The 17341-nt window shown below is 39.1% G+C and overlaps 1 protein-coding gene across 3 annotated transcripts in view; it reads right to left on the reverse strand.

The window, feature by feature from the left end:
• Positions 1-15381, reverse strand: part of NUP205 (nucleoporin 205) — a 77409-nt gene extending 62028 nt beyond the window's left edge. The window contains exons 1-7 of one of the 3 annotated variants that reach the window (XM_008707604.2): positions 15317-15381; positions 7878-8020; positions 6147-6318; positions 3976-4120; positions 3438-3597; positions 2781-3009; positions 58-222 (exon numbers count right to left, since the gene is read on the reverse strand). In XM_008707604.2, the coding sequence (XP_008705826.1) occupies positions 58-222; positions 2781-3009; positions 3438-3597; positions 3976-4120; positions 6147-6318; positions 7878-8020; positions 15317-15344 (1042 nt within the window). In that variant the 5' untranslated portion in view covers positions 15345-15381. Of the gene's footprint in view, positions 1-57; positions 223-2780; positions 3010-3437; positions 3598-3975; positions 4121-4361; positions 4379-6146; positions 6319-7877; positions 8911-15316 lie in introns of those variants that run through there. The other 2 variants (XM_008707603.2, XM_040643965.1) reach the window with 2 other exon arrangements.
• Between the last annotated feature and the right edge of the window lie 1960 nt (positions 15382-17341).

The following is a 17341-nucleotide window of genomic DNA, read 5'->3' on the forward strand; positions in this document are numbered from 1 at the left end:
ATACCATTAAAGTTCATACATTCTTTCTCATAACTAAATTACCTACAATCAATTTACCTGTCACATCAGGTAGCTGAGATATTCCTCTCAATGCCAGTGCCCAGGCAAGTCTAACAGTGGCTTGGAGCCCAGGCAGTTTCCAAAGCTGTGAGTCTTGAAGGCGGGAGTGAATTGTTGCGATGTATTGTCTTTCTGTCAGTAGTGGAAGTTGATGAATCATATCTGAAAATACAAAAACAGACCACTATACCAAAAAGTAGAGAATTTCTCACTTTTGATATACAGGAATAATGTCTAAAAATCAGAAAATCAGAGTACTCTTATCAAATAACTGTGACTACTTAACATTAATGTTTGACAAACCAAAAAAAAAATACCACCACAAAAATTATATACCAACTTAAAGAAGCAATTGACAATAATTCTAAATTTTAATTCTATTTTTTCAATTTTTTTATATAAGTGTACTATACAAAATTTTAAAAAATAAAGAACCACTCATGTTTTCTGTATATAAATTCTAAAATATATTGGGGTGCCTGTCTGGCTCAATCAGCTGAGCGTGTGACTCTTGATCTTGGATTTCTAAGTTTGAGCTCCACATTGGAAGTAGAGATTACTTCAAAATAAAATCTTTAGGGGCACCTGGGTGGCTCAGTCAGTTAAGCATCTGACTCTTCATTTTGGCTCAGGTCATGATCTCAGAGTCATAAGATCAAGCCCCATGTCAGACTCCATGCTGCTTAAGATTCTCTCTTTCTTTCTCTCCCTCTGCCCCCACCCCACCGCTTGTGTGTTCTCTCTCTTTAAAAAAATAAAATCTAAAATCTTTAAAAAAAATAAATAAATAACAAAATATAATCGATGCCATTTAAAGATCAAAAAAATATATATATTTTGGGGTGCCTGGCTGACTCAGTGGAGTGTCTGACTCTTGATCTTGGGGTTGTGAGTTTGAGCCCCATACTGGGTGTAGAGGTTACTTAAAAATAAAATCTTTAAAAAGAAAAAAAAAAGAATTTTATTAGATAAATAAATGCTTGAATTTAAAATATCAAGCAAAAACTGGCCAAAACAAAGAATCCAATTGCAAACAAGTATCTACTCTGATTATAACAAATGAAATTGCTAAATAACAATAATTTTCAAGTTACAGTTAATTATACTATGGTACTTCAAACAAGCACAGGATTCTGAATAAATACTAAAATGGGAAACACCACTAACACCTAAGAATTCATTTATTTTACTTCATTATTTTCTTTTTCTTTTTTTTTTTTTAAAGATTTTATTTATTTATTTGACAGAGATAGAGACAGCCAGCGAGAGAGGGAACACAAGCAGGGGGAGTGGGAGAGGAAGAAGCAGGCTCATAGCGGAGGAGCCTGATATGGGGCTTGATCCCGGAACGCTGGGATCACGCCCTGAGCCGAAGGCAGGCGCTTAACCGCTGTGCCACCCAGGCGCCCCTACTTCATTATTTTCTTAAAGATTTTTTTTTTTTTTTAATTTGACAGAGAGAGAGACAGCCAGCGAGAGAGGGAACACAAGCAGGGGGAGTGGGAGAGGAAGAAGCAGGCTCATAGCGGAAGAGCCTGATGTGGGGCTCGATCCCAGAACGCCGGGATCATGTCCTGAGCCGAAGGCAGACGCTCAACCGCTGTGCCACCCAGGCGCCCCTCATTATTTTCTTGTACTTCCTTTTGATATCAGTGGTTCCCAACCTTTAACCAAGAACACATTATTTTAATTTCCTGTATTTTAAAAGTTTCCATCTACTACTATAGATGTACTAATAGCTCACTTCTCCCATTTATTAATCAAACATATACAGAACCAACCAGAAATTACAATTAAAATTAATATAAGCATCCTAAATTGATTAAATTACAACCTAATACAAAACCTTCCATTTTAGCTTGTGAAACCTTTCAGCCATTTCATTTTGCTTTTGAAAGTCCCACTTACAAGCTTCCATGAACACTGTCTACCCCTACTTAATTCTGTGCTTCTTATCATTCAAGACAGGCAATCTGACGAATGCCTTAACTGGCAGCATTCCTAGATGAGCACAGGGACCACTTATTCTGTGACACGTGAAGCACTGTGACAGTTTGACTGTAGGAAAGGGGTACTTATGTTTTCCATAAGCCTTTCCAGCTAATGCCTAAGGATGGTCACCAAACACGTACGGAAAAAGTCTATCCTCCTTACGTACCTACTGAGAGAACATGCTGATGATACCACCAAAAGTGGACAAGGCGTAACTGTTCAAGTAAGTATCTATGTTAAAAGGCAATAATCTTCCAATAATCTTCGGGAATCATTTTTGAGATCCTCATTTCTAAGCAGTAATTGTTTATGAGGTTACCAAGTAAAAATATTACCCACTTCAGAGACGATATATATTAAAGAGGATATATTACTAAAAATGATAGTTATCCTCCCTAAAATGTTTAGTGAAAGGTTTGAAATGTAATATGTAAAGAAACAATTAATTAATTAGGCATGCAGAACTCATGAACATGTATTACATAACCTTCACCACTTTCCTATTCCAAAACTGAAAAGGACAATAGAGATATCTAATAGGGTGCATATTTTTAAAATGTGATCTTATATCTAAATATTCAAATACGGATAAATTACACATATAGGAATACAGGAATAAAACAATTTTTTATTTTAGTAGTTAAAATATTGCCCTTCTTAAATGGTATCTCCACAATTTAATCTGATTTTTTAAAAATGAAGACATTAATAGGTAAAAAATCCAATACCATCTCGTTCCTCTGTGCTTTGTTCTATGAAACTGATATCAAAGCAGTACAGAAGCGCCATAAGAAGAGCCAGATTCACTGCATCCAATGAGCCGTTAGCCTCAACTGTCACTTTTTCCAAATGTCCAATAAGAAGCAGAGTGTCATCTTTGCCTAAAGGTGACTGACAAGCCCAGGCAAAAAGGCTTTCTGCCAGAGACTGCCTGCACTCCTTGATGAGATCAGAAACCTAGAGATAAAAATGTACGATTATCAGTATACATAAATCACAGTGAAGCCTGGTCTTATTCCAAAAAAATAAACTACCTTTTACAAAGCTAACTAACTAAATAAATCTGAATCCACAAGTAACCCTAAAATCTCACCTCTAGAATTCTAAACGAACCCTATTGTTAAATCCTCATTTTAAGTTCCAAGCTCCCTTATGCAATGACCTATTCCTTCAAGAGTTCATTCCAGAAAAAGACCTACAATAGCACATAAGTGACTAGAAAGAAGTGGAAATAGCTATAAGTCAATTGTGGATACAGACGCTTATACATTTCAATGGGCATTAGCAATTTTCCTATGCTCGTGTTAGAATGTTCTACATGCCATGACTTTTCTGCCTGAGATCTGACACAGATGACCCATGAACTGATTTCATTGAACCCTTGCCTCTTTTCGGTGTTTTTCACTGCCCAAACCTCTCTCCCGCTGTAGTTTCTCAAACTCATTGTTCACATCAATCTGTGACACCAGAGTAAGGACTTTATAAGTCAATCCTTGCTCCATCAGCTCCTCTGTAAAGCGTGTTGTCATGGAAACCAGCTCTGGACTGTAATGAAAAGAAATCAATGGAGAAAGTTACAATGAACAGTCACGTCTACACTTCATCATACAGATTTAGCAAGTATTCTTGACAATAATGTTTCATTACTGGAAAAAAAACAGGATGAAATATAACTCAGCTTTTTTCATCCTTGCTAAATAATTAGGCATCGATAAGCTTCTAACCATAAATAATTATTTTTTATTTGTAAACAAAATAAAGCAGCTTTAATCTGTCATTCTTTGCAGAGTACTCAGTTATGTTACATACTTTACTTAAATTATACATACTAAAAGGAGAAATTTTCATTATTTCTAATAATTAAAATAATAATCTGTCAAGTAATTTCTAATAAAGCCCTGAAATCCTAAGAAGCAAACAGACCTGAGTTCAAGGGTCCATGTTTTTCCTCGTCTAGACTGTATCAAGGCTTTCAGGGAGTTTGCAATGCACCGTTTTCCATCCCAGTATAAAAGAACAGCTACTAATCCTCTGGTGAGACCAGGAAAATGTGGCTGTTGGTGCTCTCCTAGAAAAGACAGTTGAGAAATAATTCGGTAAATATGTGTTTAGGAGGAGACAAAAGTTACCATACCAATGTTCGGTTCAAAGAAATAACGGAATCTCAGGACTCAAGGGGTCCTACAGTCCTCTACTCTAAACACCCACCTACTGCTCTTCTCCTCCCACATCTTCAGGAGGCCATCCACTTTGTGCGGGAACACTGGCACTAACACGGAACTCACCGTTTCCCAAACTTGCAATCTCACCTTCATCTACGATTTCCACATGCTGGTCTCACTGCGGTCCACTGAATCTAATGATATTTAATGCCCATTTCCCCCTCTTTCACATGAAATCTTACGAATGTTCAGAAGGTTCTTCACCTAGAGTTTTCTCTGAAAAGTAAATAACCTATTTCTACATTTCTAGCTCACAGGCCCTTTCAACTGCTCTCCTTTGACTAAGTTCTACTTTTGTCTTTTTTAGTTTTGGTTTCATTTCCTAAGGCTGGTTGTCTTCTCCCAGAAGCCCAATCACTCCACTCTCTCCTGTCCCCAAATTCATCTCGCGGCTCACACCTCTGCACAGGCCATTCCTTGTGCTTGGATACCTTTCTTCCTCCTGAGCACACACCTATTCCACGTGACATGTGCCTACTCATATTTCAACACCTAGCTTAGGCCTCATGAGCTTTGTGAGGACTTCTCTATACACCCTGAGGTCAATTTAATCCCTCTGCCTCTGGACCATCACTAAATCTTGCATAAACTGGCATTAATACACTTTAACGTATGATTAGCTGTCTCCAGGTTCTTCTCAATTACTAGACTATGAGCTCCTTTACAATAGTTGAAGTTTCATTCATGTTTCTATCCCTGGTGTCTTAACACAGTGCCTGGTCCGTGATAAACATAAAATAAATGTTTGTTAAATCAAAGTTCTGAGTTAAACTCAAAACTCAAGACTACCAGTTCAACATTTCCATAACAGAGTGGGAAAACTACCTTCCTGCTTTTCAATATCATACTTCTTTTAATGCAGCCTTATGTCAAAAATGATTTTGGAAGCCACATGATATCTTTAAACATATGAGACTTTCTTGGGGTACCGGGATGGCTCAGTCGGTTCAGTGCCTAACTCGGGTTTCAGCTCAAGTCGTGATCTCATGGGTTGTGGGATCGAGCCTCTCGTGGGGCTCAGCGCTTAGTGCGGAGTGTGCTTGAGATTCTCTCCCTCTGCCCCTCGCCCCACTCGCACACACACTCTCTCTCTCTTTATATGTAACTATTCTGCTTAAAGCCTGTCAGCAACTTCCCATTGCAATTAGAATAAAATCCAAGTAATTTTCTGTGCCTGCAAGACTGAATATAATCAGATTCCTGCTCTCTTCCTTAACTTCCTTCGCCCTCCCCGTCTTTGTGAGCCTCCTGCATCTTTTTACCCATGGTCTCTTTATTCCTCATGCCCCTTTGGACTCACCTCAAGTACCTGCTGTTTGCTCTGCCTGGGTCACCCTTCTCCAACAACTCTGGTACCTTGCCATCACGCAGTTCTCAGGTCAAATGTCCCAGAGAAGGCTTCTCTAAGTATCCTATTTAGAGTTGCCCCCTAGAAGCCCCCATCTCTCTATATCACATCACCTTTTTTTATTTTCTTCCTCATACTCAGTATTACTAAAATTATCTTATTTCTAACCTATTCATTATCTGAATCACCTCCTCAAAAAGAACTCCAAAAAAGCAGTGAACTTACTTTCTTACTCATTACATGACAATAAATTCTTTGTGCTATAAAATTTGTGAGATGCAGCCAAGGATTCTTTGCTAGTAAATTACCATGTAAAAGCCTATTTTAAAACAGTTAAATTACTTCAACAATTCCAATCACTAAAGCCCTCCCATTAGTCAAAGATAAACAGAAGGAGATATTTTGAATATGGTATTTCAACTAAACTACTTTGGAATCTAAATGATACAACACTTTAAACCCTAAGTGAATGACTTTATAATTCTGTACTACCTTACCACAGATTCAGTTAAATGTCAACCTACCGGCAAGGAGAAGCTCAACAGCTGCCAATTCTCCAATATCAAAAAGGTCACTAAGGATAAAGGCCTCTTTAATGAGCTGTTCAGGAAGAAGTCGGGTTCCCTGTTGACCCTGGATAGCGACTCCCTCAGTACTGGCTTTCTGAACCTTCTCATGTTGTTGGACATTTTTTGGCTATAATGGTAAAAATAAATAAAATCACGGAATGAAAATAGTATACTGGAGATGAGGTCTTAAATTAATACCTAGAGAAGTTACTTCATGATAAGGCAGACAGGTAACATGACGGAAGAAGTACTGCTTATCAATCTACAGTTAAGACCTTCATGACAAGACATTTCCTATTACCTTCAACACGTATGCTGTTACTATCTTCTCAATAACTGCCTCTGCTAAACTCTGAAATACAAAGTGCTGGGAAAGCATACAAAATAGTATACTGTTTTTCAAATTTGTAAGAAACGTTTCCAATTACGTATTTCATAAATAAAAACAATAAGGCCTTCAAATGGGAAATAACATATGGATATATGAATTGTTGAATCAATTAGGAGGGCTAGGATAGTAATTAATATATTATGTAAAATGTAGTCTTATTCCCAAAAGTCTTACTTGGTTCAAATATTTAACAAATGACATATAGTACAGAATTACTTGATGGATCATAAAATTTTAGAAATTTACATCTTGATAAAGGCCACATAGGTCATTTAATCCAACTCCTCTATTAACAGACGGAAGAAACGGGTGCCTGGGTGGTGCAGTCAGTTAAGCATCTAACTCTTAGTTTCGGCTCAGGTCACGCTCTCAGGGCCGTGAGATCGAGCCCTGCACTGGCCTCCATGCTCAGTGTGGAGTCTACTTCAGATTCTCTCTCCCCCTCCTTCTGCCCCTCCTGCTCGTGCTCACTCACTCGCTCTCTTTCACTCTCTCACTCTAAAAAATTTAAAGAAATCTTAAAAAAAAAAAAACAAAAAACAGATGGAAAAGCTGATGCCCAGATAAGTTGGGTGACATCCCTGCGCACATACAACTCTAGTGGTAGAGCCAAGACTGGAACTCAGCTCGACTGGCTCCCAGGCTAGGGCTCTTTCTACTAAAGACAGCAAGGGGGAAAAAAAAAAAGCTAAAAAGCAAAAGGCCATTTCTGGTAAGACAAACAGTTCTTAGATAGTCTTGTTAGTCTACAAAAGAAAATCATCAAACAGCAAGGAAAGGAATTTCCAAATATAAATTCCCTCCACTGAAGTACTCTATTCCTGGTTGAAAAGGATTTCAAGATGCAGTGATTAATGACACGCAAGAATTAATTAGTTCAGCTAATACAACTTACATAACATTATGAAGAGTTAAAATGTTGAAAGTGTACCTGGAAATAAACAAAATAATCAATCTTACTGAGCTTAGATACATTAACTACAGGTCAGAAATTCCAAGGAGGCTCATGTTTCTGGAATATACTAAACCTTCAAAATCATATTCAAATACTACTAAGATATCTCCTGGCTAGAGATAAGCACAGTATTAACATCTGTGGAGAACAACAGCAACAAAAAAAATAGCTGCTCCTAGGAAAAATTACATTCGTAGAGAAAACTTGAGTCAAGGACTAGGACAAGTTATATATTTCATTCACATGCCTTAAGAATTTACTTGCTCTTCAATCTTTAAAAAAGCAAAAAAAACAAACAAAAAAAACCCATATCCAAGAAGCAAAAAACAAAATTTCCTACTGGGTTTCTGAACAGAGAGATGAAGTCAGGTTTGTGTTTCTTCAAAATCATGTCAAGAAGGTGGACAGCTTCAGGTTGTCTTCTCCAAAGAGCATTTCCCACTGTCTGCCAAATGTCTTTGTAAGGACCCCAGAGACTGGCAGCTTCAAGAAAAAAATAAACAAAACAAGCCTCAGATAAAACATGCATGTGGAAAATAACATCAGGTTACTGTCCACACATTTCAGTCATGCTCATCATAGCTACTTTAAAATATACAGTTATACATACAAAACAAACATTAACATAAAAGCATACGTTATCAGGTTTCTCAAGCAACAATAAAAACATCATTTTACTTAACTTAATATAAAGTAAATCCTGACTTTAAACTGGAAACCTGCTATAGTTTTGCCACCTTATTAGCTGTGTGACATGGAGCAAGGAAATAACCTCTTTCAACTTCAGTTTCTGTACATAAATAATAGGGATATCATCCACATCATAGGGTTGAATAGATTAAATGATATTAACTAGGTGAAACACACAACACAGTGCCTGGCAAACTGCAGGCATTCAATAAATGTTAAGTGCTTTCTAGCGTCCCTATCATCCAAATAAAAGCAGTAGTAGGGGCAAAAGATTAGATTTTGTAAAACTCAGCAGCTGAAAAAAAGTACTTTACTTTGGCTGGGACACTAGCTATTAAAAATCAACAGAGAAATATGGAACACTTCTATATTTATACAAAGGATCACATTTTGATTTGTAGTAACAGTAAGTAATACCGAGCTTTTGCTATGTGCTACTGAGCATGGTTCTAAGCTCTTCACACATATTAGTTTATTTCAGAACACTATGAGGTCAGCACTATGTCTTCCTCTATTTTATAGATACGGAAATTGAGGCAGGTCAAGAAACTCACCCAAGGCCACACTGGATAGGTGGGTCATGAACCCAGGCAGTTTGTCATCAGAATGTGCTAAACTATATTGTCTCTATATATAATACTTGGAAAACGAAAATGTTTGGGATAAAGAGAGGCATTTCTGACACATCCAGTAAGTGAAGAAATTAAGATCACATCTAGGCATACCTAGGCAAAATCAACTAAACTCAGTCAAATTCACTTATCTAAAAATGTTTTAAGCCCTTAAATAAACAATAAAATATTACAGTGGATAAGAGAAACAATTTGATCTTTAAAAACTCACAATCAAGTTTTGGAGACAAAGCATACTTAAGTGAAGAATGTCAGTAACAATACAAAAAAGGGAATATGATTGTTGCCACAAAAAATAAGGATTTCAAAAGATCAAAATGATGGTCAAGAATTTCTAAAGGACGGCTACACCTGTACAGCAATTTGGGGAAAATCTGGGTGACAAAGAGCAGCCAAGGGAAAGTGGGAGTTAAGGCTCAAAGACAGGTGTGAAAGCGTAGAAGAGAATTCAAAGAGCCAGAGTGAGATTAAAGAGTGGTGACTTTCAAACTTTTTTGGCTATAACCCATGGTAAGAAATATTCCATATCTCAATCCAGTACCCACTTAATGTGCAAAACTGAAAAGCTGTATATGAAATACTAATAGTCATTCATTGTATCAATGCTCCAAGATTTTATATCCTGTTCACTATTTTATTCACTATATAAATTCACTATATTTATTTCAGATCCACTGTTTGAATAACACTCCCTGAAGACCCAAGTTTCTGTTTGCAAACAATCAAATATGGTACCCATACGTGTTTATAAAGACTCTGAAAGGGAAACTAGTCAAAACCAATCAGTCACTCCAGAAACTTGGAACTTACCTATAGTCTAAACTGTTAAGGGTGGTCTGTAAACATGCTTAACTGCTATCTGAGAAAACACAAATCCAAATAAACCTACCAGAGCAGGCAGGGGAGACTGCTGAGCACAGAGTCTACTTGAGATTCTCTCTCTCTCTCTCTCTCCCTGCCCCTCCCTCCTGCTCCCTCTCATGTGCACACTACCTCTCTCTCTCTCAAAAAAAAAAAAAAGAAAAGAAAAGAAAAGAAAAATAATACATAAAAAATAAGCCTTACCAGGGCAGTAAGAAAACATGATAATGTAACCTAATTAAATATGTTAAATGTTCACTGTCCTATGAACAATGTTGCCAGAAAAAGGCAATGCACTGGGAAATGTTTTTTTTTTAAGGGGGAATGTGCTGGGAGAGGACAGACTAAACTAGTCAAACCAGATCATTCATTCACTCAACAAGTATTTACTGAGGGCTTTCTGTGTGCCAGGGACGATCAACCAAGCAAGACAAACAGGATCCCAGTCCTAATGGAACTTAGAGATTGACAGAGAAAGACATTAAACACAGAATTCAGAAAATAATTACCAACATAATAAAAGATTATGGAGAAGTACAGAGTGCTAGGTGAACACATAAAAGGGAGAACCCAGCCTACCCTAATCTGAAGATCAGGGCAGGAAGCCATAGGTCTTTGGTGTGTGGGGATGTGGGGGATGGGAATCAGCAGGTCTAGACCTCACATAAACAGCAGTCTACCCCTGCTTTGCTTCCATTCTTGCCAATCTTCTGATTTAAAAATATAGCTTGTCATATAAATTTCTAGAGTAAAAAATGTGCTGATGAACCAACATGAGTACCAGTGTAGATATACTTCCCATTAAAGATCAATAAATTGAGGGGCGCCTGGGTGGCACAGTGGTTAAGCATCTGCCTTAGGCTCAGGGCGTGATCCCGGCATTATGGGATCGAGCCCCACGTCAGGCTCCTCCGCTATGATCCTGCTTCTTCCTCTCCCACCCCCCCTGCTTGTGTTCCCTCTATCGCTGGCTGTCTCTCTCTCTGTCAAATAAATAAATAAAATCTTAAAAAAAAAAAATCAATAAATTGAAATACTAGTTTACATATCTGTCTTACCTGAGTCTGACTAAAGAAAATCAACTGGTAGGATCCAATCAACTCTGGATACACTTAAGAGCTCAGGCCTGCCAAAATGAGAACCTGACCCCTACATCCTGCTGACCGCCAGTGAGGTACTAGTTGGATGGTAACTAGCTAACTTCCCTAGAGATCATTTTCTTGGCCCTCTCTAACTGCAAAGGATAGAGTACGTTTGAGTCTTGGATTCCAGGCCAAGATGGAATTTTTCCTATTAGTAAATAGGAAAGTTTCAAGTAGTAGATGACAAAATGAAATTGATACTATAGGGCAACGGTGTGGTTGCTGGACTAAACAGAACCACAGAAGTGTCAGGAACCGAGGATGACAGGTAAGTAAGCTGCTAATACCGTAATGGAACCTAAAATAGGATGAGGGCAGTAAAACCACAAGAAAAGGCCTGTTAGTAGAAAAGAGCCAGAACTAGTAACTGATTGTCACAGGGTACAAAAGAAAGGTATCATGGGGAGCCTGGCTGGCTCAGTCGGTAGAGCATGTGACTCTTGATCTCAGGGTTGTGAGTTCAAGCCATACACTGGGTGTACAGATTACTTAAAAATAAAATCTTAAAACAAAAAAAGAATGAAAGGTATCAAAAACAACTTCTAGGCAAATCTGAAACTTGCCTTACCACAGGTATTTAAAAATTCTGACAAAGAGCTGACCAAAGTAAATTCTCTTCTTTAACAATAACAATATACTGAGGAGGTTTGGTTCGGTTGGTTCGGTTGGTTCGGTTGGTTAATCATTCAACTCTTGATTTCAGCTCAGGTCATGATCGCGGGTCAAGGGACTGAGCCCTGAGTGGGGCTGTGCACTCAGCAGGGAGTCTGCTTGGGATTCTCTCTCTCCCTCTGCCCCTCCCCCCCCAGACATGCACTCTCTCTCTCAAATAAAAATAAATAAATCTTAAAAAAAATAAAGGTAACAATACGCAACTGAACCTCTGAAGAACGAATAAATTTCTTTGTATTAAACATACGTAGCATTATAAGCTGACTGTGTTATATAGAAAAATTCTATCCCCCCCATCCTTTTATGAAACCAAGAGGCATCCAGTAACTGGTCAAAACTCTACCAAAAAACCCATGTATCCTGGCATCCTTAGTCTATCATTAACATCAACACATCACAGAAGGTAACTGCAACAAAGAGTTTTCATTGGTTTGTCTTTGGTTGGCTAATTTTCATAAATTTTCCATGATTACAAATGAAAAGAGGCTATTAGTTCTTCCGAATTACTAAATATGTATTTTTAACATAAGTGATTTGTTCATTTGAGAAATATTTTCTTTAATGTTTAGGAATACCTTCAGCAAATCACATTCATTCACTCATTTATCATGTAGTAGGTACTGGTGAGCTTACAGTGTAGGGATGAAACACAGTAATCATATATTCAGATGAAAGGGTAATATCCAACTTGACATGTGCTTTGAAGGAGAGGTACCCAGGGCAAGCGATTACAGAATGAGGGAATATGACCAAGTCAAGGAGGTCAGGGAAGCAAAGGATTCCTTGAGGAAGTGATCATTAGTTGAAATCTGAAGGATCAAGAATGGAGTTCACTGAAGGGAGGAGGTGAGAACATATACCCAGAAAGAGAGGACAGCATGTGGGTTCCCATGGTAAGAGGGAACACTGCCATCTCAAAGAACTGAAAAAGCCAAGAGCACTGGAGTATAGGAAACAAGGGTATGGTAAGGGAGACAACTGGCATAGCAGCAGGGCTCCCTAGCCCATATTAAGGATTTTGGTCTTTGCCCTAAAAGATCAAACAAGATAAAGATTTTTAAAGTCTGAGGTACTTAATGAAATAGAAAAGTATATTTACCTTACTGAAAGCTGCTTAAGAGAATGGGAAGAGACTAGAGTGAGTAGAGGAAGAAGAGGTATAGAAACGCTATTTGACATATCTTTTGAAAGGACTGTGAAGAGGAGCAAGAGGATAGTAACTGGGAAAAGGCATGAGATCAAGATCAAAAGGGGAGATTAGTGGAAAGAAAAGGAGCAAGAAAAAGAGGTGAATATACGAGAGAGAAGGGGTAGTAGGGAGAAGGGCATAAAGGGTGGGCTTTAACTTAGACAAAGGGAAACTGGCTAAAAAGGGTACAGATATATCTAGATTTACAGGTCTGAGGGTGAAAAAAGAGCATTCATGCCTATTGGCTTCTATTTTCTCTGTGACTAGGAGGCTGTGGGGTAAGTTGGAAGTTAAAGATTTGAGGAGTAGGAAAAAGTCTGAAATAGTCACTGCTGTGAACAGGACAGGGGCGACCAGACTGCCACAGAAGGCCTGCCAATCAGTGTCAATGGTTGCTTACTAACAAGCTTGTAGGTCTACTCGGCTCGGATGATACAAGTCACAATACCAGAAAATTACGCAGCTAAAACTCAAGCAAAGGTCTTAGACTCTACAACCTTTATTTTTCCCTGTCCACAACTATAAGATGTTTGATTTTTTTTTATTTGTAGTAAAAACAACAACACAGAATTCACTATCTTAAACATTTTTAAGTGTACAGTTCAGTAGTGTTAAGTGCATTCACACTGTTGTACAACAGATGTCCAGAACTTTTTCATCTTGCACAATGGAAACTTTGTACCCATTAAACAACTCTCCATTTCTCCCTTCCCTCAGGCAACCAACAGTCTTTGTTTCTATGAGTTTGACTACTTTAGGTATCAAATATAAGTGGAATCATTCACTATTTACCTTTTTATGACTGGCCTACTCCACTTAACACAATGTTCTCAAGATTTATCTATGTTGTAACATGTGACAGGATTTCCTTTTTAAGGCCAAATAATATCCCATTGTATGTATATACTACATTTTGTTTATCCACTCGTCCGTCTATGGACATTCAGGCTGCTACCCTAGGAAGTTTAATATACATATATTCTCCTGACTCAGCTGCGAAAAATGTTTCCTTTCTGTTATCAATTAAACACTCCTGTCACAAGGCCTTATTATACAATGTATATTCTTTCAGTTGTTGGTAACTCCCTTTCCTTGTTCCTTCAATGATTTATGTTTAATGATAATAACTTAGGATATGTACCAAAGAACAGTATATAACCACACATATAAGATGCAACCCTTGTTTGTAAGATTACATCTGGGTAGGAGACCGGGATAGGAATATTTAGAACATAACTTCATGACCAGCATTCATATATATGAAATTTTGATGTAATAAAATGAATTAGGCTGTGCTTAAGTAGTTTAAGCACCTAAGACTGGCTTACAATCATTAGGTGTATAACCTTGGGGTCGTTAATTAACTACCCTAAGCCTTTATTTCCCAATCTGTAGACTGGGGTACTTAATAGCAGCTACTCCATAGCTGTACAAAGGGGGTTAAATGAGATAATTAAAGTACAACACTTAGTCCAATGCCTGGGACATAACCAGATGCTCAGTAAACATAATCCTTCATCATTATAAAATAATTTATGACAGTGTTTCTGAAATGGCTTGATTTGCAAAATTCAGATTTAGACAACTTTACAAGAATACCAGTCCTGTGGAATGTAGAACCAGCACTTACCCCCCCCCCCGCAAAAAAAATAAGACTGCATAGAGACAGGGAGGGGGAAATGCCCCCAGTAAATAATACTCTTGAGTGAGACTCTCTACCAGCATTTGCCACACAGACATGCTCTTAAAATTGAATCTAAGAAGCTTAACTGCACCTCATTCTGAGCAGGAAATCCTCCGTTTTCAAGACCATTCTGCCCTGTGCAGGACTTTTGGCATCCTTGCCCCGCCCATTAGGCGCCAGGAATTGTGACAATCAAAATGCACCCACTCTTTCAAAAGCCTCTCGGAACGGTACCGCCCAAGGTTGTGAATCACCAAAAGAGAACCTACCCCAAATCCTCCAGAATCTACTACCTTCTTGGTTCTACCCTGCCCGGAAGATCTACCGCTCCAAAGGCAGAGTATACAGGGACGCGCCACATGCGCAGAGCTCAGAGTGATCTGCTGAGCCAGTGGCACCCCCTCTCCAGCCACCTTCCAGGTTGCAGTCTTCATAATCAAAGACCCTCGCTTCCTACAAGACCGCGCAACATCCATAAGGGGCTGTGCTGCCTACTCTGACGTGCGAGTTTTCAGCCTGTGCTTGTGCCTAAAAATTATCTCCGGTCCTCTGGCCTCACTGTCAGAGACTTGTGTATCTTGGAGAAATCCGGGCCAAAGACACATAATGGGGTGGGGAGTTGAAGGGACCAAGCTCAGTCCCTGACTGCAAGAAACTGCAAGCCGGGTTCCAGGGGACCAAGCTTCCGTACCTCCACCCTGAACCCCAACTCGAGGGCTAGAGCTGCAGCGCCGACGCGCGCCATTCAAACTGGAGAGGGGTGGGACTCTAGGCCCAGAGCGAGGGAAAAGCAAGCACGATACAGAAGTGAAGGCCTGGATTGCGAAGAACCTCACAGTCCGGGTCTCTCCCTAAAGAACCAACCATCGCCCTGCCCGACTGTTTCCTTTCTGCCCCGGCCGCCCTTACCCGAATTTACCGCCAACAGCGTCGCCATCTTGGAGGCGCACTAACGGAGCCCTCCTGTCGCACGGAAGCCCCAGAAAAGGGTGAGGCTGCCCGAAGCCATGCCTGAACAGAAAGGTACCACGCTGTCTCGGAATGGCACTCTCAACTGACTCAGGGGGACAAAGACTTGAAAATCTGCTGTAGGTCACAGACGTCAATTCTCGCCGCGTTATTCTCAAATTGGGCGAAGGCAACCAGCTCGGGAGATGCGAGGTCCTCGATATGACGTTAGTCGTGCAGTGCATTCTGGTCCTTGTAGTTTCTTTTTCAATGATAAGTAAAGTTTAGGTGGAACAATAAGACAACGAGACTAATTATTGAAATTAAGGCTATTTATGATATTATAAAAGCCGTCAATTCAAGTCATTATCTCCATGTCAAATTAAACCTTCCCTGCATTCCTCTCTTTGAGGAGTGGAGTGCGGTGTAAGGTATATAAATCTCAAAAAGCCATTTATCAGTTACAAACTAAGTTTTCATTACATTTCAATATACCAAGTGTGTTGCGTCAACATAGTTGCATAGATTGAAACAAATCCAAGTGAAACGAATCATAACTCTTTATTGTGACATTTTTAAATGTATACAAAAGTAGAATAATGAATGCTCAGCTTCAATCACATGGCCAATCCCTGTACTCCACCCCTAACAGGGGAGATAATTTTGCAGAAATTTCCAAACATACTATGTCATAAATACCAAATATTTTTTCTACCTAGGCACCCCCAAATAGCTGGATCTTTTTTTTTTTTTTAAGATTTACTTAATTGAAAGAGAGAGAGAAAGCAGGAGCAGGGGGAGGAACAGAGGGAGAGGGGGAAGCTGACTCTCGGCTGAGCAGGAAACCTACATGGGGCTTGATCCCAGGATCTGGAGATCATGACCCCAGTCAAAAGCAGACGCTTAATTGACTGAGCCACCCTGGGCCCCCAAATAGCTGGATCTTCTTTTTTTAGTTACTAAATTTTAGTTTGCTGATTTTCAAGCTAAAATATAAAGAGTCATTACCATTTACTATCATATGCCAGATGTTTATTACAAATTTGACATTATCAGACAATGTAATAATTATGTTATCTCATTTAATCCCCGAAACAACCCTATTTACAACATTAAAATGATGTTAATTATAGCTACCTATCTCAGAGACGTTCCCTGTGCCTTAAAATCTCAATTTATCAACTCCAACATTCCACTGAGGTTGGGAGGAGATAAGAGTTTATATTTCTGCTTCATTGTTGGAAATCAGAATTACATAATTTAGACACAATCAGAGCAGGCATGTTCATTCTTTTGAACAAATAGTATTGAGTGACACAATGTACATGAGGCGGAACACAAGAGTCACTGGCGATTTTTTTTGAAAGTCATTGTTATATAGACACAAATGCCAGACTACCATGAAAGTGGTTTTAAGGAGTGAAGGGGAAGAGAAAATGAAAAGGCAAAGTGGTATTTCCTGAAGTTTAGCATGAAAGGGAGAAAAATATGGAGCAGAAACTTGAAAGAGAGTGGCATCTAAAGGTTTTCTTTCTCAGGACAACTATTACAAGCCCTCCTTCCCTCCGCCCTCATAGGCCCACACACTTACCTCTCAGCAGATCACTTTGCTTTCTATGAAGGAACACTTCAACTTCCTGCCACTCCCCCTCACCCACCAACACATTTACAAAGATTCTTTCACAGGTTCCTCAATCCATAGCAATAGAGATATTGCCATCATAACTCCCCTAAAACTGTTCTCGGGATGGTCACTAATGACCAATTGCCAACCTCGTCAGCACTTCTCTGAATTTCTTAGAAATTCTTTTCCCCCTTGACTTGTGGCACACCATCCCTGTTGGTTTTCCTCCTATCTTTCTTTCTTTCTTTTTTTTTTTAAAGATTTTATTTATTTATTTGACAGAGATAGAGACAGCCAGCGAGAGAGGGAACACAAGCAGGGGGAGTGGGAGAGGAAGAAGCAGGCTCCCAGCGGAGGAGCCC

Source organism: Ursus maritimus, unplaced genomic scaffold (genome assembly GCF_017311325.1).
Source record: "Ursus maritimus isolate PB19 unplaced genomic scaffold, ASM1731132v1 scaffold_3, whole genome shotgun sequence".
Taxonomy (NCBI): Eukaryota; Metazoa; Chordata; class Mammalia; order Carnivora; family Ursidae; genus Ursus; species Ursus maritimus.